At 43.2% G+C, this 25602-nt stretch overlaps 1 protein-coding gene across 1 annotated transcript in view; it reads right to left on the minus strand.

Moving 5' to 3' along the window:
• The window catches only part of ADCY1 (adenylate cyclase 1), a 156298-nt gene that overhangs the window by 117869 nt on the left and 12827 nt on the right, over positions 1-25602 (minus strand). The window contains exon 2 of the mRNA XM_012810057.2: positions 23360-23509. Coding sequence (XP_012665511.1) covers positions 23360-23473 — 114 coding nt within the window. The 5' untranslated portion in view covers positions 23474-23509. The remainder of the gene's footprint in view (positions 1-23359; positions 23510-25602) is intronic.

Consider the following 25602-nt stretch of genomic DNA (forward strand, 5'->3'; position numbering starts at 1 on the left):
CATTGGTGATGAAACATGGGTGTACCAATACAACCTGACACAAAGCATCAAACTACACGCTGGAAGTCATCTAATTCTCTAGGACTAAAAAAAGTTCCCTTAGTCTAAATCAAGAGTCAAAATGATGTTGCCAACCATTTTTTATATCAGAGGGATTATTCATTATGAATTTATACTAACTGGGCAAATATTTAACCAAGTTTACCATTGGAAATGCTGAAAAGGCTGCAGTTAAAGTGAGACCAAAACAACCTAACCTTTTTGCCAACAACTTATGGCTTTAGGATCACAACAATCCACAACACTATAGGGAACATTTTGCTCAGTAAACAAATAACTGTATTGGAACATCCTTCCTACTAACCTGACCTCAAACCTAGTGAATTTTTTCTTTACCCAAAGATAAAAGAAATGTTAAAAGGAAGACATTTTGATCACATTCAGGACATCAAGGGTAATACAATGACAGTTCTGATGGCCACTCCAGAAACAGTTTTAAAATTGCTTTGAAGGGTGGTCTAGGTGCTGGCACCAATGCATAGCTTCCCAAGGGGAGAACTTCTAAGGCTACTATAGAGATATTCAGCAATGAAGTACGTAGCACATTTTCCTAGGATGAGTTTGTGCACTTAATTGTCAGACCTCATATATCAACAATAATCAAGATGGTGTGAATAGACAGGACAATGGAACAGAATCTAGAATCCAGAAAACGACTACACAAATAAGCCCAACTGACTTCTAATAATGTTTCAAAAGCAATTCTATAGAAGTATAGTCTTTTCAAAAAATGCTACAGCAATTGGATATTCATAAGCAAAATATAAATAAATAAACCCTTTGGTTTACATCTGCATGGAATATCTTTTCCATCTCTTCACAGACCACACAGACAGAAAATCAACAACAACAACAAAAAATCAGATTTAAATTGTGCCACCGACCAAATGGATCTCACAGATATTTATAAACATTTCTCCCAACAGATGCAGAATACACTTTCTTTTAATTAGCACATGGAACAGTCTCCAGGGTTGACCATATGTTGAGGCACAAAGTGAGTTTCAAAAAATTTTTCTTCAAAATCATGTTAAGTATCTTACCTGACCACAACGGAATTAAACTAGACACTGATAACAAGAGGAACAACTGAAACTATATAAAGACATGAAAATTAAGCAACATGTGAAATGACCAATGAACAAAGAAAGAAATGAAGAAGGAAATTAAAATTACCTGAAACAAATGAAAAGTGATTTGAAATTAAAAATTACCTGAAACAAATGAAAATCACAATATACAGAGAAGTGTTTTAAGTCCAAGGAGCAGGAAGGCCCATGTGGCTGGACCATGGTGAATAAGGGAGAAACATGAGGAGATGTCACAAGTAGGAAAGGGCTCCTGTCCATGGGATGCCCTGCACCACCCCAGGACAATGCAGATTCCCTGTCAGTAAGGAAGCACTCACCAGATGTGGCCACTTATCTCCCTAACCGAGCATTAACTCTATAACCTAGTTAATGAAGAAAAGAGGGTAGGAGGAAAATAATAGAAGAAAGAAAGGGAATTTAAGGAGGAAAAAAAAAAAACATGTGAGAAGAAATCCTGCAAAAGAACTCTAGCAGCACAAATAAGCAAAAGAGATGAACTTCCCCAAGGGACCACAATGGAGCTACCACAGAAACTTCCAACCATAAAGAAATTGGTGAAATGAGAAAAATGGAATTCAGGATATGGGTGGCAAACAAGATCACTGGAATTGACGAGAGACTTGAAAACTATCCAAAAAGAAACCCCAAAATGTGATTTAAGATAGCAACAAAATTAAAGTCAAAGTCACCAAAGATCTTGATAATATTAGGAAGGATATAACAAAGTTTAACAAACTGAAAGAAGCATTCAAGGAGTTTCAAAACACAGCAGCAAATTTCAGCAACAGATTAAATCAGGGAAAAGAAAGAATCTCAGAGCTTGAAGACAAGAATCTTAAGCTGACCCAGTCTTCTAAAGATACAGAAAAGAGGAGACCAAAAGCAGAACAATTGATTAGAGAGATATAGGACTGTGCAAAATGCACAAACATATGATTTACAGGTATCCCTGAAAGAGAAGAGAGTCACAAAAGCATGGACGGTCTAGTTGAAGATATTATAATTAAAAATTTCCTTAGCATCACCAGAGACTCAGACATAAGAGGACAACTACTAAATGGATATCAAATTCCAGGATGACTCAACAAAATAAAGCATTTCCTAGACACACTGGCATTAACTTCGCCAAAGTCAAAACAAAAATTCCACAAGCAGCCAGGTGTAAGCAGCAGCTGACCAACAAAGGAAAAGCAATCAGATTAACCAGCTTATTTCCCAGTGAGAGTGGGTTCCTGGCTTAAATCATCTCAAACAGAACAACTGCCAGTCTGGAATTCTGAATTCTTCAATACTAAGTTTCATATTTGATGAATAAATCAAATCTTTTACTGACAAGGAAACTTTTTTATTTTTTTGAGACAGAATCTCGCTATGTTACCTGGGTAGAGTGTCCTGGCATCACAGCTCACAGCAACCTCAAACTCTTGGGCTAAAGCAATTCTCTTGCCTCAGCCTCCCAAGTAGCTGGGACTACAGGCACCTGCCACAATACCCAGCTATTTTTTTTGTTGCAGTTGTCATTGTTGTTTAGCAGGCCCAGGCTGGGTTTGAACCTGCCTGCCTCAGTACATGTGGCTGGTGCCATAAATACTGAGCTAAGGGCAGTGAGCCTGATAAGGAAACTTTGAGGAAATCTGCCACTAGTAGATGAGCACTGCAGGAAGTACAGACCTGTAGTTTACATAGACCAACACAATGGATTCCCCCCAAGGTAAAACTACCTAGACACTAAAGGACTAAGCTTAGGTACCACAATAGCCCAAGAGGTGAAACAAAGTAACAGAATCCTATACAACAGGATAAACAGAAATCCATCATACTTAACTAAGCTCTCAATAAATGTGAATGGCTTGAACTCTCCACTAAAGAGACACAGGCTACCTGGATTAAAAAAACAAAAAACAAAAAAACAAAAACACACAAGCCTAGTATCTGCTGTCTTCAGGAAACTCGGCTAACCCCCAAGAGCACGTCAGAGAGAAGGGCTGGAAAACAATATTTCATGCAAATCAAAAATCAAAAGAAAGTGGAAGTTGCAATTCTCATTGCAGATCCACAGACATTAAAGTAACAAAAGACAAAGATGAACATACAGCACATGTGAATCCTACATACTTATGCACTCCTAAATTTATAAAGCAAATTTACTTGACCTAAACAAATTGATAAACATCACCACCTTCAACACCTCCCTGACCGAAATGAACAGATCCTCCAAAGCAGAAATTAAACAAATAAATTTTTTACTTCATCATGATTCTAGAACAAATAGACTTAACAGAACATTTCACCGCAGTGCTACTCATCAGTTTGGGATTATTCTCCAAGATTGATCATATCCCAAGTCACAAAACAAGCCTTAAGTAATTTAAAAAACAGAAATCATGGGCCAGGCACAGTGGCTTACACCTGTAATCCTAGCACTCTGGGAGGCTGAGGTGGGTAGATTGCTGGAGATCAAGAGTTCAAGACAAGCCTGACAAGAGTGAGATCCCAGCTTTACTGAAAACAGAAAACCCAGCCAGGGATAGTGGCATGCAGCTGTCATACCAGTTACTCAGGAGGCTGAGGAAGGAGGACTGCTCAAGCCTAAGTTTGAGGTTGCTGTAAGTACAATGATGGCGTGGTACTCCAGCAGGGTGACAAGAGTGATACTCTGTTTCAAAAAAAAAAAAAAAATACTAGAAGTTATTCCGTGTATCTTTCCATCTTTCCAGACCACAATGAAATGAAATTAAAATTCAATTCCAAGGCTGGGAGCAGTGGCTCATGCCAGTAATCTTAGCATGTTGGGAGACTGTGGCGCTGGATACCTTGAGCTCACGAGTTTGAGACCAGCATGACCAAAAGTAAGACCCTGTTTCTACTAAAAATAGAAAAACTGAGGCAAGAGGATCACTTGAGCCCAAGAATTGGAGGTTGCCATGAGCTATGATGCCACAGCACTCTACCCAAGATGACTTGAGACTCTGACTAAAAAAAAAAAAATTCAACTCTAAAAGAAATACTCATCCTCACACAATGTCATAGAAACTAAACAACTTACTGTCAAGTGATAGCTGGATTAAGGAGGAGATAAAGATGAAAATAGATTCTTTGAACAAAATGACAGTGGGGCTGCAAACTATCAAAACCTGTTGGATGCTGCAAAAAAAGGCCTGAAGGGGAACTCATTACCTCAAATGGCCACACCCAGAAATCACAAAGAAGATAAGTCAAAAATCTAATGAATCAATGAATCATCTTAAAAACTGAAAAAGAAGAACAATCTAATTCCAAACTCAGCAGAAGAAAAGAAATAACCAAATTCAGACCAGATGAAATCAAGAAGAAAAGAACCATTCAGAAGATTATTGAAGCAAAAAGTTGTTTTTTTGGAAAGATAAGCAAAATTGATAAGCTTTTGGCCAGATTAACCAGAAACAAAAAAGATCTCTAATAAGCTCAGTCAAAAGTTAAAAAGGGAAAACAAAAACAGACACTATGGAAATACAAAGTATCATTATTAAACCCTCAAAAATCTCTATGACCAGATATTTGAAAACATGGAAGAAATGGACACATTCCTGGAATCACACTGCCTCCCTAGACTTAGTCAGGAAGAAACAGAACCCCTGAGCATACCAATATCAAACACTGAAATTGAAATAATAATTAAAAATCTTCCAACAACAAAAAGTCCTGGACCAAATGGTTTAATACCAAAATTCTATAAAACCTTCAAAGAAGACCTATATTGCAAATTCTATTCTGCAACAATAAGAGGGAAGAAATTCTACCCAGATCCTTCTACAAAGTAAATATCTCCTTGATACCAAAACCAGGGAAGGAAAAACACCAAGAAAAGAAAACTATAGACTAATATTGTTAATGAATATAGGTGCAAAAATACATAATAAAATCTTAGCAAACAGAATTCAGCTGCAAAAATTGTGGATTTCATTCATGCAAGGATCGTTCAACATATGCAAATCTATAAGTGTAACTCGTCACATAAACAGAGGTAAAAACAAAGACCACACTGATCTTCTCAATAGATGCTGAAAAGCATTTTACACAATTTACCATTCTTTTTTTTTTTGATAAGAACACTTAGGAAAATTTGGATAGAAATGACACCAGCAGCCATTTGTGACAAACCCATAGCCAACATCATACTAAACAGTGTAAAACAGAAAGCATTCCTGCTCAGAACTGGAACAAGAATGTCCATTACCACCACTACTATTTAACATAGTACTACAAGCCCTAGCCAAAGCAATCAGACAAGAGAAAGATATCAAAAGTATTTACATGGGGAGTGAGGAAGTCAAACTATCACTCTTTGCTCATGATGTGATCTTATACCTAGAAAATCCCACATACTCAACCAAAAGACTCCTGGAATTGAAAAAGAAATACAGCCACATCTCACATGCAAAATCAGTGTACACAATTAAGTAGCCTTCATTTATGTCAAAAACAGTCAAGTTGAGAATCAAATCAAAGCCACAATATCCTTCACAGTAAAGAAAATGAAATACTTTGGAATATATTTAACAAAACATGTGAAGAATCTCTATAGAGAGAAGTAGGAAATCACAAAGATGGTAACAGATGGAAAATCATTCTATGCTTATGGCTGGGAAGAATCAGCATTGTTGAAATGTTTATACTACCCAAAGTAGTCTACTATAGACCAAAGTGGTCTACAGATTCGATGCAATCCCTATTAAAATACCAATTTTGTATCTTGCAGATCTTGTGTGTAATCAGAGCAAATGCAATTCTATGTAGTAAGAAAAAATCTAAAGGCATCACTTTACCAGACTAAAGGCTATACTACAAGTCTATAGTGATCACAACAGCATGTTACTGGCATAAAAATAGAGACACAGACTTATGGTTTAGAGAATCTAGACATAAAACCAGCCTCATCTTGCCACCTGATCTGTGACAAAGCAAATAAAAGCGTACAATAGGAGAAAATATCCCTATTCAATAAATGGTGCTGGGAGAACTGGTTAGCTACATGTATAAGATTGAAACAGGACCCACAGCTCTCACCAGTAACAAAAATTAACTCATGATGGATAAAATATTTAAACCTAAGAGAAAAACTATAACAATCTTAGAAGAAATTGTGGGAAAAACTCTTGATGATATCTGCTTAGGGGAAGAATTTATGAAGACAATCCCACAGGCAATGATGACAACAGCAAAAATGAATAAGTAGGACCTGATCCGGTTAAAATGTTTCTGCACAGCTAAGTACACAATAGTAAAGCAAAAAGCCTACAGAATGGGAGAAGATATTTTCATGCTATACATCCAACAAAAGGCTTATAACCAGAATCTACAAAGAATTCAAGCAAATCAACAAGATCAAACAACCCCATTAAGAAATGGGCAGGAAATGTAAACAGAATTTTTTCCTATGAAGATAGAATAACAGCCAACAAACACACAAAAATGTTTATTGTTTCCAATCATCAGAGAAACGCAAATTAAAACCACACTTATAAATCAATTTAAAAAAGAAAAAAAGATATCACCTAGTCCCAGGGAGAATGGCACACATCATAAAGTCCCAAAGCAGCAGATGCTGATGAGGAGACAAAGGAACACTCATACACTGTTGGTGGGACTGCAAGCTAGTATAACCCTTATGGAATGTAATATAGAGACTCCTTCAAAAAACTAAAAGCCAACCCACCATTTGATCATACAGTCCCACTACTGGGTATTTACCCAAAGGAAAAAAAGACATTTCATAAAGACACTTGCACTCAAATGTTTATAGTACCAAAATTCATAATTGCAAAGTCATGGGAAAAATCCCAAATGCTCCTGAATACATGAATGGATTAATAAATTGTGATTTTGTGTATATATGTGTATACACACACATAAACATGCATACATGTTTATATACACACATAAACATGCATACATATACTATGGAATATTACACAGTCATAAATAAAGATGGAGTCCTAATATCATTTTTAATAACCTAGATGGAACGGGAGACCACTCTCCTAAATGAGGTATTACAAGAATGGAAAAACAAACATCACATGTGCTCTGTTCTAAATTGGAGCTAGTAGATCAGTATCTTAATGCTCACATGTAAGAATAATGAAAATAAGTTTAAATTGTGGAGAGATGGTTAAGGGATGGGTAAATCTCCATCTAATACGTACATTGCATGGGTATACTGCACATTTTCTGTGTGAAAGATACAATTAAACTTGGATTTTAACCTTACAAAAGCAAACTATGTGACCACATCATATGTACCCCCATAATAATCTGGAATTTAAAATAAAACACAATATATATACCAAAACCTCTGGGACACAGAAAAAGCAGTACCAAGAATTAAGTTTATGCAAATAAACCTCCATCGAAGAAGTACAAAGATTTCAAATAAACAACCTAATAATACCTTTCAAGGAACTAGAAAAGCAAGAAAAAGCCAAGCTCAAAATGATAACAAGGAAATAAATAATAAAGATTAGAGCAGAAATAAACAAAATTGAGACAAAAGAATGCAAAAAAGAAATGTAACCAAAAGTTGGTTTTTATAAAGATAAAATGAACAAATCATTAGGTAAGCTGTCTAAGAGAAAAAAAGAAAACCCAAATAAATAAAATCAGAAACAAAAAAGGAAACATCACAATGGGTGACACAGAAATACAAAAGATCACTGGAAACTACTATAAACAGCTATGCACCAATAAACTTGAAAATCTAGAGACAACGGATAAACCCTTAGATACATACAAGTTACCAAAATTGAACCAAGAAAAAACAAGATTGAATTGTAATAAAAAGTTCTCCAACAAAGACAAGTCCAAGACTAGATGGAATCACTGTTTAATTTTACAAAACCTTGAAAGAAGAACTAATGCTAGTTCTTCTCAGACTATTCTACAAAGCGGAGGGAATTCTTTCTAACTCGTTCTGTTAGGCCAACACTACTCTGATACTAAAACCGGATACGGACACAACAAAAAAGAAAACTACAGTTCAATATCCCTAATGAACAGAGATACAAAAATTCTCAAAAAAAAAAAAAATATATATATATACCAGGGAACAGAAATCCAAGAATACCTCCAAAAGATAATATATATTACAATCAAGTGAGATTTATACCAGGAATGCAAAGACAGCTCAACATGCACAAATCATTAACTGGCATATATTGAATCAATAGAATAAATAAAGAAAAACCATGTGATCATCTCAAAAGATGCAGAAAAAGCATGTGATAAAATTCAACATCTCTTCACAATAAAAAAGGGAAGTACCTCAACATAATAAAGGTCACATAACAAACCCACAGCTAATATCTTATTGAATAGGGAACCCTGAAAGCTTTTAAGAACTGAAATAAAACAAAGATGCCCACTCTCTCCACTATTATTCAGCATACTGCTGGATGTCTTATATAGAGTAATTAGGCAAGAAAAAGAAGGAAAGAACATCCTAATTAGAAAGGAGGCAGTCAAATTGTGCCTATTTGCTGATGACATGATCTTACATAGAGAAAAGCCTAAAAAAAGACTCTACCAAAAAAAATTTTTGATAAATTCAGTAAAACTTCAGAATATAAAACCAATATACAAAAAATCAGTAGCATTTCTATATATAAACAATGACCTATCTAAAAAAGAAATCAAAAAGGCAATCCCATTTACAATAGCTACAAAAAATAAAAATAACTAGGAATAAGTTTAACCAAGGAGATGAAAGATCTCTATAAGGAAAACTACAAAACAATGATGAAAAAACTGAAGAAGATACACACAAATGAAAAGAAAAACCCATACTCGTCAGTCAGATGAATTAATACTATTCAAACGACAATGCTACTCAAAGCAATCTACAGATTGAATGCAGTCCTTGTCAAAGTACCCATGATATTCTTATTCTTCACAGAAATAAAAAAAATGCTAAAATTTATATAGAATATACAAAGCAATCTTGAGCAAAAAAAAAAAAAAAAAAGGTGGAGGCATCACACCATCAGAATTCAAAATATACTGCCAATCTGTAGGAACCAAAATAGCATGATACTGGCATGAAAACAGACATATAAACCAATGAAACAGAATAGAGAACCCAGATGTTAGTTCACACATCTACAACCAACTTATTTTTGACAAAGATGCCAAGAACACTCATTGGGGAAAGAAAAGTCTCTTCAATAAATGGTTCTGAAAAAATTGGATATCCAAATTCAAAAGAATGAAATAATACACCCATCTCTCACCCTATACAAAAACCAACTCAAAATGGATCAAAGACCTAAATGTAAGACTTGAAATGATAAAACTACTAGAAAAAAAAACATAAGGGAACACTTCAGTACACTGGCCTGAGAAATGATCTTATGAATAAGACTTCAAAAGCACAGAAAATAAAAACAAAAATAAATAAATAGTATTACATCAAACTAAAAGCTTTTACACAGAGAAGAAAACAATCCACAGAATGAAAAGACAACATATAGAATGGGAGAAAATGTTTGCAAACTACTTGTCTGATAGTTGATTAATATCCAGCATATATAAATGACATTATCTCAACAAAACCAACAAAAGCTGACAATACAATTAAAAAGTGAACAAGTGATCTAAACAGACATTTCTCAAAATAAGACATATAAATGGCCAACAAATATGTATTACATGAAAAAAATGCTCAACATCACCATTCATCAAGAAAATGCAGATTAGAAGCACAATGAGATGACATTTCACCCTAGTTAGGACAGCCATTATCCAAGAGATAAAAAATAACAAATGTTGGCACGGATGCAGAGAAAAGGGAATTTAGTTGTAAACTAGTACAGTCACGAGTACAGCCACTATGGAGAAAACTGAAAATAGAACCACCATATGATCAAGCAATCCCTCTACCAGGAGTTATCCCAAGGAAATGAAATCAGTATATTGAAGAGACATCTGAATCCCCATGTTTATTACAGTACTATTCACAGTAGTCAAGATATGAAATCAACCTAAGTGTCTAACTTCAGATGAATGGGTAAGGAGCACGTGGTCTATATGCATAATGGAATACTATTTGGCCATAACAAAATAATAAAATCCTGTCATTCATGGAAACTTGGATGGACCTGGAGGACATTATGGTAAGTGACGTAAACCAGGGACAGAAAGCGAAACACGGCATTTCTCACTGTTCTGTGAAACCTAAGAAAAGTTGATCTCATAGATGTAAAAAGTAGAACAGAGGATACTAGAAGGATAGGAGGAAGGGGACATAGAGCAAGATTTGTTACAAGATACAAAATTATAGCTAGATAGGAGAAATAAGAGTTAGCGTTCCATGCCACTTAGACAACTATATTAACAAAAATATACTATACAGTTTCAAGTAGCTGGAAGGAGGATACTGAATGGTCTCAAAACAAAGAAATGGTAAATATGTGTTATGATGAATATGCTAATTACTCTGATCTGATCATTATACGTTATATGTCTCAAAATACCACTAAGTACCCCATGACTATGTTCAATAAAATTAATTAATAAAGCTTAGCCTAAACCCTGCATTTCAAGCAAATGTTAAATTAAAATATATCAGTGGTGTAAATGGACAATATAAAGTTAGAATACTTGTAGAAAAATACACAAGAATACTCCAGGAACTAGGTGTAGGCAAAATGTTCTTAGATTTGACACCAAAAGTATATTACAAAAGTAATATTACCAAAAGTATATTAAAAAGGAAGATGAAACCTCATCAAAATTAAAAACATGTGCTCTCTGAAAGATTTTGTTAAAAGGATGAAAACACCATGAAGTACAGGCTGAGGGAAAATATTTGCAAACCTTGTATCTAACAAAGGACTGGTAGCTAGAAAGTAAAAGAACTATCAAATTTCAGCAGATTAAAAAAAGTACAAAGAGAAAGTAAGTAAATGACATGAACAGATATATTACTGGGTATGTAAATGGCACAACGGCTCTGAGAAACACTTCCACCATTTCTTAATGAACTAAATATGCAACTCACATATGGCCCACCAACTGTACTTCCAGGTATTCATGCCACAGAGATTAATCCCTACAATCATAGGATAACCTGTACACAAATGTTCACAGCTGCTTTATTCACAGGAATCCACAACTGGAAGCTACCAGGATATAGTTCAGTGGGCGAATAGTTACACAAACTGTGAAACAACCACACCACAGAATACCAATTAGATGGGAAGGGAGGGAGGTGGGTCAATAGAGGGAGGGTTAATGGTGGGACCACACCTATGAAGAATATTGCAAGGGTACAAGTCAAATCTATCAAGTATTGAACACCAATGTCTTAACATTGTGATTAAGTAAATGAAGTGAAAGCTATGTTAATTAGTAGGATGTAAGCACTCAGATTTGTACAAATAATCAACACGTTGAACCCCACAAAGACACAAATGTATTCATGATCTATGTATATATGACTTAATAAAAAAAAGAAAAAGAAAAATTAATGAACTCTAGATATTTTCAACAACTTGGATGAATCGCCAGAGAATTATATTGAGTGAAAAAAGCCAATCTCTTTTAACTCAATAACTAAGAATATGACATGAAGGTTATCTTGATCAGTTTGATGAGAGTATTTCAAAATGTACATGAAAACAGCACACTGTACCCCATGATTGCATTAATGTACACAGTTATGCTATAAGAAATAAAAAAAGAAAAAAAAAGTCAATCTCAGAATTCTACATACTGCATGACTCCCCTTATAAGACATTATGGAAATTACTAATTTATACAAATAGATAACAGGTTGGTGGTCCCCAGCTTAAGAATGGAGGTGTCATGGAGGTAAGCAGATGTGGCTATGGAGGGCCACACAAGGGTTCTTGGTGGGAATGTATGTTCGGCATCTCAGCAGTCTCCCCAGGTCAGCACCCTTGCTGGGACACTGTGCCACAGTTCTGCAGATGTTACGGGATGGGAAGGTGGGTAAAGGGCCCGTGAAATCTCTCGGCATTACTTCTCACAACCACATTAAGTAGCTCTTAGTAACCACTTTAAGTAGCTCAGTTTCTTTTTTTTTTTTAAGTTTAATTAAAAAAAGAAAAAACAGATTTTGGCCAGCCATAGTGGCTCACACCTATAATCCTAGCTCTCTGGAAGGCCAAAGCAGGTGGATCACTTGAGCTACAGAGACTGAGATCAGCTTGAGCAAGAGCAAGACTCCATCTCTTCTTAAAAAACCAAAAATAGAATAACTAGCCAGGTGTCATGGCAGATACCCATAGTCCCAGCTACTTGGGGGGCTGAGGCAATAGAATTGCTCAAGCCCAAGAGTTTGAGGTTGCTGTGAGCTATGATGACACCAGGACACTCTAGCCAGGGTGACAGAGTGAGACTCTGTCTCAATAAAATTAATGAAATAAGTCAGTTGACAGCCAGGACAGCAGGAGCTGCGGTGAGGAGCTCTGCACTCATGTGCAGCCCTTGCTCTGTGGGTACCCAGCACTTCTGTTCTGTCCCAAGTGTACTCTAAGACAAGGAAATCTGAAGCAAATGAGGAAGTTAGAAGGAAAAAGAAGCACAAGGTTGTGAACAAGTAGAAACAACACATGAAGAGGAACCAATAGAAAAATTGGGGCAACATGAAAAACCAAAACAGAGCAACTCCCCCAAGGGACCATGAGGCAGCTACTGCAGAAGACTCCACCTATAAAGAATTAATGGATTTGACAGAAAGGGAATTTAAAATATGGATGATAAAGGCAATAAAAGGAATAGACAAGAAAACAGAAAGACAGAACGAAAAGTCAGCTATCTCTTGATATGTAGAATATAGAAAGGATCTGGTGGAGCTTATGAAAACGAGGGAGACAATTAAGGAAAGTAAAGAGGGAGTGGAGAACTACAAGATTCCACAAAGCATTCAACATATGAATGATGGAGAAGCCCTGAAGAAGAAGATTGTCGGAAAGGAATGGAAGCCCTACTGGAGACTATCATAAAGGAAAACTTCCCAAAGTTCTTTTAGTAAAGAACCTGACACACTCCTTTCAGATGGATATTGAACCCCAGGTTATCTCATTTCAAACAGAGCTTCCCCAAGACACATTGTAATGAACCTGTCCAAAGTCAAGATGAAAGAAAAAATTCTGCAAGCAGCCAGGAGTAAGCGCCAACCAACTCCAGTGTATGTGGCTGGCACCCTCACCACTGAGCAGAAGCGCCAAGCCTGTTTTGAACTTTCAATTAAATTTTATGATACACAAACTCAATAAAGTTGTTTTAAAAATGAAAAACAAGTAATAAATGTCCTGGTTTGAGATGGGTACCATGCATGGACCAGCCCTGTTTAAAATTCAAACCTGTTTCTCTTGATAAATTTCCTTATACAATGAGAACTCAAAATTGTTCCATTTACCTTATTAGGATAACAAATTGAGTATATACTTTAAATAGCTACATGTTATTTTTGGAATTCTGATTTAATAATGGCATGGTAGGAACATCCAGGGCCCTTGGAGGGGCCAGCCTCCCCACTATGGAACAGGAAGCCAACTCTGAGATACCAGGTTTCCTAGTGGAGTATGGGGGAGGCAGGGAAGGAAGCCCCAGGAGCTGAGGGTGACCTTCCTGGTGTGTGCCTTGAGCTCTTCCCTATGCTCTCCAGCTGTGACAGGCTCAGACCACAGTGGACAGCCATGAACACCTGAAGCCTCAGCTCGTCTTCACCATGCAGGGGAGGTGTACTTCCAGCCCACATCCCCACCCTCTCCAAGCTGAAGGAAGGCCCAGCTCCTACTTAAGAGATCTGGCTGTCTCTCCCTGAAAATATCTATCACCTAACACCTATGACCTGCACATATAATCTGCTGCCTGAATCCCTCCTACAGTTCCCACCTCCCTGCCTCTAGCTGGCAAACTCCTACATATCCCTCATCAATTCCACTTCTCCCTGCTGCCAGAAGCTGTGTGTGCCAGGTGTTACAGAAGCCTGTGCATAAGCACCCAGCAGCCTCTACAGACACCCCCTTCTGGGATTCAACCACAGAGTAGTGGTTTCACTGGGTCTGGGCAAGGTCTGGGACTCTGCATCTCGAATCAGCACCTGGTGGCTGAGGACTACACCATAGTAGCATCTCTGGTAATTTGGGTGACATGACCCAGCTGGCTTCCTACAGGTGAGGTGCATATTCCCAGATGATCCCAGAAATCTCAGCCAGGGCTGGTAGGAGAGGCAATGCTGGAAGCATGGACATTAATGCAAACAGGCAAATAAGCTCAAGGGGCTCGCCTCCCCTTAGGGGTCCAGCCAGGGGTCCTCCCAGTCACCTCCGGGAACATCTCCACACCCAGAGTGGCCCTGGGGCTCTCAGCTCTACCCTGGTCAGATCCTCATCACTGTGTCCTCTGTCTCCTCTGCTGGCCAGGCTGAGATCCCTTCCCTTCTCCTCTTATCAGCTCCAGACTGGACACATCCGGAGGGCCACAGACATCTCCACTTGTCCTTAGCCCTGGCCTTTCACCCTGGGCTCTCTAGCAAGGTTAGAACCTTGTGTGTAAGATGCACAGGTGAGGCCAGTGGGAGCGCTGGGCAGGGCAGCTACACGTCAGTTCCCCCCGACTGCATCTGTCCACTCCCCACTTGTGAATGAGGATCCTCTGATGATACCTCTACGGCCACTACTCTCGATGGTAAAATCAACAAGAGAAACCAGAAAGAAGTTGGAAAAAACAAATAGTCATGGCTTCTAAAGTTCCGAGAGTATTGAGGAAGGGCATCAACCTGCCAGGGGCTTGTAGGGGAGCAAGGTCCTGAGCAGAAGGGCAGGCCAAGGACACAGAGCACCCAGGTTGGGACCCCACCACCTACCCTCTGTCACCCACAACCAGCCACATCTGGGGTTGGTGGGTCAGAGACAAGATTCCAGCTCCTGCCACCTGCCGCCTCCAGCTCAGTCAGGGGCCACATGGGGCATCCTCAGCCCCTGCCCGCTTCTCACCGAGGGCACAGGGGCTCATCCTGGACTCACAGCTAGCATCTCCTTATGTTTAAATCATACTTGAATTTTTCTTGAAATAGAATATCACATGTTGTTTGGTGGGTGCTGTGGACTAAAGCAACCCCCAAATTCACAGGCTGAAGCTTTAATTCCCAATGTGATATTAAAAGATAAGACCTTTAGGAAACTATTTAAAGTAATTGGGTGGGCCCTGATTCAAAATGGCTGGTGTCCTTAAAGGGAGAAGAAATTTGGACACACAGAACTAGGAGTGTATACACACAGGGATGTTCACATAGGGACACAGGAGGGGACAGCCATCTGCAAGCCAAGGAGAGAGGCCTCAGGAGAAACCCAGCCTGCTGACACCTTGATCCTGGACTCTGCAACCTCCAGAACAATGGTTCTTAACCTTCCTAATGCCGTGGCTCTTTAATACAGTTCCTGTGGGTCACAACCCACAGGTTGAGAACTGCTGCTCCAGAACCATGCGAAAATAAATTTCTATTGTTGAGCCACTTGGATGACGGCACCTTGCTATGGCAGTCCTTGCTGACCAAGACAGAGCTGGTCCCTAATAACACTTTAGTCACCACCTCCCAGCTGTATCCCTCCAGACTTCTGTTCCTGAGAAAGGCAACTCGTATTTTGCTTAGCCACCATGGCCCAGGTCTGTTACAGGCTGCCGAACCTGATCCTGACTGACGCGCTCTCCCAAGGGGCAACTGCACCCCAGACAGAGCTCTGCTGGCTGTCTCCTTTCAGCGGGGTCAGGGCGTGCCTTCCATGGCTGCCCCTGGCCCCAGGCTCTGCCCCCAGGTTCTTCCAGGAACACCTAGTGGGAAAGTACAGGAGCTCCCTGAAGCTGTGTTTGCCAAGTCCCTAATGCTGGTAGGGTGTTTTCAGATGCTGTGTCCCCTCCATGGGTCACTTCACATCACTGTGAACACAGCTGGGCCTGTTTCCCAATCCTCAGAGAACCAGAGCTGTGGACACTGGCCTCACAGCTATAGACCTGACCACTCTCTTGTGGACCACTGGCAATTCACTGAGCCATGGACCAGCCTTCACAAGTATGGAGATGGCCCCAGTAGGTTCAGGGGACCTTTCTTCCCCAACTACTCTTGGACCCTGGGCCTTGACACTGGCAGCTCCCAAGCCTGGATTGTCTCATAAGAGAGGGGAAATGTGACCAGCATGTCCAGGGCCTGCACCTGGGCCACTACCTCCAGTTGCCATCCAGACTTCAAACAAATAAGAGTAAGACCAGGGGTCCTCAAACTTTTTAAACAGGGGGCCCATTCACTGTCCCTCAGACCGCTGGAGGGCCAGACTGCAGGCCCCAGGACAAGTCGGCTGCTAAGCAGGACAGGCAGTGGCAGCAAAAACACCTGGCGGGCTGGATGTGGCCTGTGGGCCATAGTTTGAGGAAACCTGAACAAGACAGACCAGACAAATGGCTGGGGTCCCCACAAACCTCCTCACAGCCCCCCAAGATGTGCTGATCTCCACTTAGAGATCAGGGCTCCAACCAGCTCCTGTTCCTTCCCTGTCAGCAGCACAGCCCTTGCCACAGAAGTCAGGGAAGAGACACTGGGATCCATGTGGCTTCTACATAGAAAACCCCAAAGCATGAGCTGTATAAAGCTCATGGCCTGAGACAGCAGAGAAGGGGGACACCCCTGGGAGCTGGGAGACTGAAGAACCCAGTGGGCTATGCCAGCCATAGGGCTAGGGGGTCCTCACTGTGGAGACAGACAGCAGCATCCCCACAGGAGGGGTGTTCACTGCACCCCTCTGGCCATTCCCTAGGAGGGTTGCTGGGCAGGGGCTGCTCCAGAAGGAGATGATGAAACAGGTCATCTCCACTGGCCAGCACCTGACCAACAAGTTGACAGCCTGGAGCATGCTAAAGCCATTGACAACAAACATCCTGGGCCTCAGTTCTACTTGCACAGGTGCCCTGACAACAGCAGAGATGTAAATGTCATCCCTGACCCAGCCGCACACCCTGCCCCGTGCTCCCAGAATCCCATGCATTAAACAGCAACAGGGCAAGGGGACTGGGCACCCAGCTGGCTCCCTCCCCATTCACTCCAGCAACAAGAAGCAAAGGGCCTGGGACCAAACTGCTCATGGAAACAACACTAAGAAATAGGCTTTCCCACTTGTCCCCATGATTTTCCTGCCTTAGATTTGGGAATCGAAGCTCAGTCCTCCATAATCACAAGCCAGCCCCACCTGAGCTCAGAGTTTTCTCCCTGTGGCAGATGAGACCGGAACGACATTTTCCTTAAAATTTTGCATAACTCATCTGTAAGACCATCTGGGCCTGCTGTTTACTTTTGGGTAAGCTTGTAAATTACTGAGTCAATATTTTAATGATTATAGGATTTTTCAGGCTCTCTTTTTCTTCAAGGATCATCTCTGGTAACTGATACTTTCTGGGAATTTGTCCATTTTGTCTTTTTCAAATACACTGGCATACAATTATTCTTAGCATTTTTCTATTATCTATTTTAATCCGTCTTTATCCACAGCCAGCCTGTTCTTGTCGCTCAAGCTCCTTATCTGTGTCTGTTCTCTTTCTTCTTGATCAGTCTCCCTAGAGCTTTTCTATTTCAAAGAACCAACTTTTGACATTTTTGTTCAGAAACAGAAAAAGTACCGTTAAAAGAACCTTCCTTCCACACACCTTTGGAGCATTTTATCTTGGGTATTTGTAAACTTAAAACATCTGTGCCAGTGTTTTTCTTTTCCACGAGTGTTTTTTCTACAAGGAGGCTGTGACCCTGATGGGAGGAACTAGGTCCCCGCTGGCTCTGCTGGGAGATCTAGGGCAGAACCTAGGCGCTGCTACTGGCTACCTTCTTATTCACTCCGCTGTCTTTCCTAAGTTATTTAAATTCTGAGAGTCCCAGTTCTCAAATTTATAAAACAGAATAAACTCCTTATATTCTTAACCATGATATGTACAGAAAACTGAAATTAATTTTAAAGAGATCTAACAACTCAGGAAAAACATCTTTGTTTGGGAACCTTCTATTCTGTCCAGACTCTGTAGCCAGTGTAGGGACCTTGGCTAAGGCTGCCCCTTTCTTCTGTTCCTGTGCTGGGTTTTGTTGAGAAGGGGAGTCATCTTAGCAAATCCAAATCCCGCTCAAAGAAATCAGCCTCGGGCATACTGGCAATCCAGGTAACTTTGTCCCAAGTATAGCACAGAACCTTCTAGACACATAGTAAGTGGTGTAATGGAACAGATGAACCTGATGACCCCACCATTCCCCTTCAGCATCTCTTGTTCTGTGGGTTTCCCTGGAAAGGTCCAAGGGAAGACAAGGAGGGTTCCTCCTCCCTGTCCTCTGTGGGAGTGTTGATGGGCCTTCCAGAGCTGGTGCAGGGAGACACCTGCTTGCCTCAGCAGGAGCAGGCAGGGCCCCAGAAAACCTCCCACATTCTATAGGGCAACCATAGGGCTACTGGCACCACACAGTAAAGCAGGGGAGGATGAAGGCCCTTGTGGCTAAAAATTGTCTCCTTCCTCGTGAGCTACTGCAAAACTTGCAGTAAGTAGGCACAGAACACCCAGGGATGGGGCTGGCTGGGAAAGACCAACAATGGCATCATAACCCAAGACTCTGGTATCCCCAAGGCTCAAGGTGAAGCATACTCAACTACTGGTGTCAAAACCTAATCTATCAAACTGGGCAAGAACGATGTTGGCATTGGGGAACAAGGCACCTGAGGTATAGATGGAGAAGAAAGGAGCCTAAGAGTCTGGCTGACGCCCACAGCACGGTCCAGGAGCCTTGGACAACAGCCCTGCTGCCACAGCCACTTCATCTGTTCCTTCAGTTCCCAGCCAGGCCAAAACGGGGCTGATATGGGACAAGACCAGGGAGCTCGGGGTTGGGAATCCTCATTCCAGACCAGTGCTGCCTAGCCCTAGCATCCCCCGGGCCAGGGTGGCCACAAAGCCCAGGCCTATCTGGCAGGCACATCTCTAAGAGAAGGTGTTTTGTGGGTCCTCCTTTGTGAACTGAGCATAATCCTCTCTCTCTCACAAAGCTCCAGCCATAGAACCTCTGGGTTACACGTTCATCCCCAGGCATAAGACAGCCCCACCCCACTCAGCCCCGTGTGTCTGCTCCCCTGCCTCTGAGTCTCACCTGTGCATTCAGCCTCAGGATGTGACTATGGCGTCACTCTCCTGCAGCGTCAGGGGCTCCCCTCCAACACAGTCCAGTGCACACACCTGCCACTGTGTGCAGAGCTGTCCCTGATCACAGATATACAGGAGCCAGGCCCGCCCACCTCGGCACCTGTCACAGCCATCTCCTTCCAGCTGAAGCCACAGCACAGTCAATGTTGTTTCTCAGAGGACTGGGCACAGGAACACCCAGCTCAGAGTTTGCCCATGCTCGTCCTCTCACCTCCTCCTCGCTCAGCCCACATCGTCCAGCCTCATAGGAGAACTGTGCCCTCATTCCAAACGTCCTGCCAATGACACCCAGAATCCTTCCCAGAACTGGGGTATAACCCCCAGCTCCTCTCCCAGAAGTGAGGGCATCCCCTCAAGCCATCTCCCAGAACTGGGGTATATCTACCAAGAATCCCTCCCAGGACTGGAGTTCATGCCTCCAGATCCCCTCCTAGAACTGGGATGTAGCCCACAGAATCCCCTCCAGGACTGGGTACATCTCCCCAATCCCCTCCCAGAATCAAGGTGTGTCCCCTGGATCTCCTCCCAGAAACAAATGCATGCCCCAGATCTGTTCTCAGAAGTGTTGTGCATCCCCCAGATCTCCTCCTATCACCCAACATGCTGCTGTAACAGTTTCAGTGACTGACCAAGACTCTGGAGGCAGGTGCTTAATGCAACTGTATCGCCATCAGAATTGAAACATGAAATGCAGATGATCACAACTAGTCATAACATAGAGAGTCCCCCACCTGTAACTCAAGAGGCTGCAGTTCATATTGACACTGGGGAGGCCTGGGCAGAGTTGTCACAGCCACTTCCCGGCCCTCTGGATGACCAGGTGGTCCCCAGGCAGACACTGATGGGCCCAGTGCCTGTGGTACCTGAGAGCTCTGAGAGCCAGCAGGATTCCATTGGGCTCTGAGTGTTCCCTCCCAAATCCCAAAGACAGGCTCCCTGTGCTGAAGTCAGCCATTGGAGGCAAGGAAGACCCAGGTCCCAGTACACCTAGGAAAACAGATGTGGTGTGATACAACCCCAGAGGTGCAAGAGAACTATGAAAGTTGCATCCTCATTCAGCGATAGGGTATCAAGACTTAGCTCAGAGTGGAAGCAAGAGAAAATCACAAAGGAAAATGATCCATGTGAAAATATAAAAGATTGACTTTTTATGCAAAGAAAAGCAATGCTAGAGAAACAGACTTAGGGAAACACAAAGGGCCGCTGTGTTGTACAGGGAGCTGCTCACCCCACTATCAAAGGGTCGGAATGAATGAGCCACAGAGGAGAAAAAGGTAGGAGTGAGACAGACAGAAGCAGAAGGTGGAGGCAGAAATAAAGAGACACCAGACACAGGGCAGCTCAACAGAACCCGCACCATCCTGAGGGCCCCCCTGGGGCTTTCCCACCCACAGCACGAGGCAGGAACTGGCAATCTGCATTTCTGACAGGCTCCCTGTGCTGCTGGTGTGGGTGGCTGTGGCCCACCTAGCACAGCACTACAACAGAGAGCCAAGTGTAATGACATTGCTCGTAAGGCTATAAGGAACACAAGTTTGGGGAAATGCCCCCAAGAACTTAGGAGAGAAATGATTTCATATTTATATTCCTGAAAATGTGACTAAGGGAATCCTTCACGTCTAGAGGAATAAACGTGAGTGTGAAAAATAAACTTCCTTAGACTAAGGTGTCTGGCTGAGATGCTGAGAACACTGCAGGGACAGGCACTAGGGGAGAATAAGCAACGTTTTAAATCACATTTATAATATGAGTGGAGACTTCTGTGCAAACCGCTAAGTCAAAATACAGAAAATAACATTATAAACACACACGAGTGGCAATTATGTGGGGGGAATATGCATAAAGGCTAACCCTTAAAAATAAAACACCATTCAGCAGGGTTAACAGGGCTGGATGACTTTTATCCTTTTGGAAATTTCCTGCTTAAGAACTGGGCTCTGCAGTTAGAGCCTGGATGCGTCTCTGAGCGTCTCTGAGCTGCTGCGAGCCTGGACTTCCTCATCCATAGAGCTGAGAACATAATCCCTTTCTCACAGAGCTGCTATAAAACCAAGTGAAATGATGCACCTTACGCTGCAAAGTCTAGACTGGAAAATATCAGGAGGTAAGACAGTCCATCAGAGAGGCCAGCCAAAGTCAGAAAAGAAAGGAAAACAGGCAAACACGGAGAAAGTGGGCAAGGAGTGGGAGGGACAAGGATGACAGAGAAACAAACACGGCCCCCAAAGCAGTCTTGGCTTTCACCACACAAGGGTATATTAAGGGTGGAAATGGGGATTCCAAAGATTGGCTTCTGGGATCCTGCGGAGGTAATAAAATAAGGTCAAACACCTTGTAGACAGAGCAAAGCACATCTCTCTGCCAGTGTTGATGGCTCTGGTCTGAAAGAAAATGCTCAGGAGAGTCTAGGAAAATGCATGCTTCATGCACACACAGACTCATACACACTTAGGTACAACACACATACCAACACACTTACATGTGTCCTCACGTACCCTCAGACAGACATGTACAGACACACACACACACACACACACAGACATAGAGGCACGCCCAAACACACAGAGCCACATGAACGCAAAACCATAAACACATCAGTATGAACATGCAGATCACATACAGGTGCAGACATTCACAGACACACATGTGCACACATGTAGAGACAGAGGCAAATGTGCACACATCCCTACATGCATACCCCCCAGTGGATACACATATACATACGCACACATCAGGTACCATCCCCCATACATCCGTCCACACGGACATGTGCTCCCACACGTCCACACACAGCAGCAGGTATACAATCTAAACACACATGTGCATGAGAATACAGGAGAAATGGGATCTATTTCTCAACTATATCCTTCCTTTGTGTAAATACTTGGAATACTGCAATGTCTATGAATGAAAATAAATGTGTATGTTTTCAAATTTATAGTCTCTATAACAATATCTTATATGCCCAGTAAGAGCAGAATAAATCAGGCTGAGAAATAGATGCTCTCTGCCCCACCAATAGCACAGTACAAGCCTGAGACCTCAGGATGGTGCTACATAGGCCTGTGAGCCCCAAGGCTGGGAAAAGAGTCCAGCTCCTTCCAGAGAAGGTGCCTGGAATGCACCAGGCCACACTTGAGCCCCTGGATCCTCACTTCTAGGCCCACCTGGGGGCACAGGCCCTGGGCAATAGGGAAGGACACACAGAGGATAAGCCACAGAGGGCACTGGGAACCCCGGAACCCAGGTGTGGCTCCCTGCAAGCCTCTGTGTTTTCCCACATGGCTGCTTCATCCTGGGAATGGGGATGATGGTCACACTGATCCTCCAGCTTTGGGGAGAAGCCCAAGGGTCCTCACAGCTGCAAGGACCATCAGTGGCCATCACCATGATCAATGGATTCCTCTACAGCAGGCGTCCTCAAACTACAGCCCATGGGCCACATGCAGCCCACCTAGGACATTTATCCAGCCCACCGGGTGTTTTTGCCGCCGCTGCCTGTCCTGCTTAGCAGCTGACTTGTCCCAGGGCCCACAGTCCAGCCCTCCAACGGTCTGAGGGACAGTGAACTGGCCCCCTGTTCAAAAAGTTTGAAGACCCCTGCTCAACATCTTCAGGGCAACGGGGACACCTCCACACCCCCAAAATGCTGGCATGCTCTAGGGTTGGCCACACCGAGCTGAGGCTGGGGCTGCCAGGAGCCCCAGCCCAGTGGGTCAGGGCCAGCTATACAGTCACATTCACCCAAGGCACTGCCAGGACCTATCTCCAGCTTCATTGAGGAGATAACACACCCAAAGCCCACACCCAGAACAGCTCCATCCCAGCACCATCCCATCTCTCTAGAGCCACTCAGCCCTCTCCAGGCAGCGGGGCTGCCTATCTATTTAATCCCTGTAAAGCTCAGGGCATCTCCTCCACAGTCCCAGACTCCAGTGTGGACCCCTGACAAGTGTGGCCAGTGTCAGACTGGCCTATGCACTGACCTGCTTCTCGTTCTCATCCTCCAGCCTCAGCCGATCCTCAATGTAGCTCCGGGCCTGCAGGAATGCCTTCCTCTGGGAGCGCTCCGTCAGGATCCTCACAAAGACCCCGTACATGTTCACACCAAAGAAGAGCAAAGCATTGGCGCCGAGCTGCAGGGAGAGAAGGAGGCACCGTGTGGGGCCTGATGGCCAGGCTGTCCAGAGAGCAAACACGATGGGTGCCCCCACACAGCATGGCTGCAGGGAGAGAAGGAGGCACCGTGTGGGGCCTGATGGCCAGGCTGTCCAAAGAGCAAACACGATGAGTGCCCCCACACGGCATGGCTGCAGGGCCCCCACATGCACCAGCCAGGCCCATAGCAGATGGCTGGACTCCCACAGCACTAGCAGGCACAACAAGCTCCCCTTCCTCCAGTCTGGGTCCACAGCATGTGTGACAGCATGTCAAGTTATCAAACAGTATCCAGGTCTCGTGTCACAGCTGACTTGTGTCCCCCAAAACTTATGCTTTGAAGTCCTACTCCCAGGACCTTGGAATGTGACTGTATTTGCAGACAGGGTCTTTAAAGAAGGAATTAAGTTAAAGTGAGAATGATCCAGTCTAACTGGTGTCTTTATACAAAAGGAGACTGGAATCCAGACACACACAGAGGAATGATCACACGAGGACTAGGGAGCGGGCAGCCATCTGCAAGGCCAGGAGAGAGACATCAGGAAGAACCAGCCCTGCCAGCACCTTGACCTGGGCCTTCCAGCCTCCAGACTACAGAAAGTAAGTTTCTGTGGTTTAAGTTACCTGGTGTGTGGCTACTTGCTATGGCAGCCCTAAAAAACCCACACACCTAGAAAATATTAAGGAGAAGAGTGTTCACACAGACAAATGCTCCAGATTCAGTTTAGGATAAATTGACCAAAAAAAAAGAAAGAAGCTTTTTCTTTTTCAGTTTTGGGAGGAAGTGAGCACCAGCACCAGACGGGAAAGTGTGGTCTCCAGACCAGACACCTGTGCTCCTAGGTTCTGCCCCACATCTGATGTATGAGATGAAGAGCCCAGGCTGAGGAGCCAGGGCCAGCAGTGGTTCCAAACTCGAAGCTCAGGAATAGGATCAATCCCAGACACAGGCCGGACACAGTGCCTCTCTCTGCAGCCACTGCCCCTCACCGGCCTCCCCGCTGGTCCATCCCCACATCTCACAGACCACTGGACCCAGGGCTGGACAGAGGGGCCCTTGACGAAGCACGCAGGCCCTTGGGATGTCCCATCAGGGGCCTTGAAGTGGGGCTGTGGTTCATAAGCATTATATGAGCCAGCCTTCCCACTGCCAGCTGCACAACTGGAGAATTTCTATGTGTGATTAAGCCCAGGCATTTCTACCTCTGCCCCAGGAGGCCGAAACCTGCAGGTTCCAGCTGTCACCGCTCCACACGGATTAAACACAAATGTATGCTGCACACTGTCAAACAGAAAGTAGAGAACAAAACAAACACAGCAGCGGGCGAGCAGCTGATCACTGATGGGAGCTCCCACAAGAGTCCAGGAGGTGGCCTACAAGACAGGACACACAGGTATGTTGCGGGGACAAGCACAGGCCTCAGAAAAGAAGCCCCCATGCAGCTTGTGGAGCTGGGTCAGGGAGCAGGTGCAAGAGCTAGACCAGCTAGGACCACAGAGAGCAAGGTCCACGGGAAGAGGGCAGATTCCAGCACCTTTGAACTTGAGGTGTATGAGATGCCTCAAAGATATGTCCATTAGCAGGTTGGAATACAAACCCGTGCCCACTGGCCACATGCAACTTAGAACATCAGAGCCAATCTCCAGGAGGTGACAGAGATGAAGCATGTGAGACAGCAATCTGCAGGGACCCAGTGGACAGCCATCATCTGCCTCCCACAAATGACCTGAACCTTGACCAGTGCAGCGCCCCACAGACAATGTGTGGGGCCCAGCATCACTAAACACCACATGCTGGGAAGGGCAGTAAGTCATCCTTCCTGGGTGGCACCACCCTGACCACAGCCTCTGGGCTACCTGTCACTTGTGAGGGGGCTGGAGAAGGTGGCAAGGTATCCAATAGGACGGTGCCCTGGGATTCTGAAATCTTCATTATGACCCTGAGCATCTCCATATGACCCAAACATTGGCCATTTATCTCTTCTCTCAATGCTCTTTCTGGGGCTGTCATTGTGGAGTGGATATAATTTAGATCTAGCTTTTTCCATGCTCATGACACATAGCACATTAG

This window comes from Otolemur garnettii, unplaced genomic scaffold (assembly GCF_000181295.1).
Source record: "Otolemur garnettii isolate 467f Iridium unplaced genomic scaffold, OtoGar3 scaffold00123, whole genome shotgun sequence".
Taxonomy (NCBI): Eukaryota; Metazoa; Chordata; class Mammalia; order Primates; family Galagidae; genus Otolemur; species Otolemur garnettii.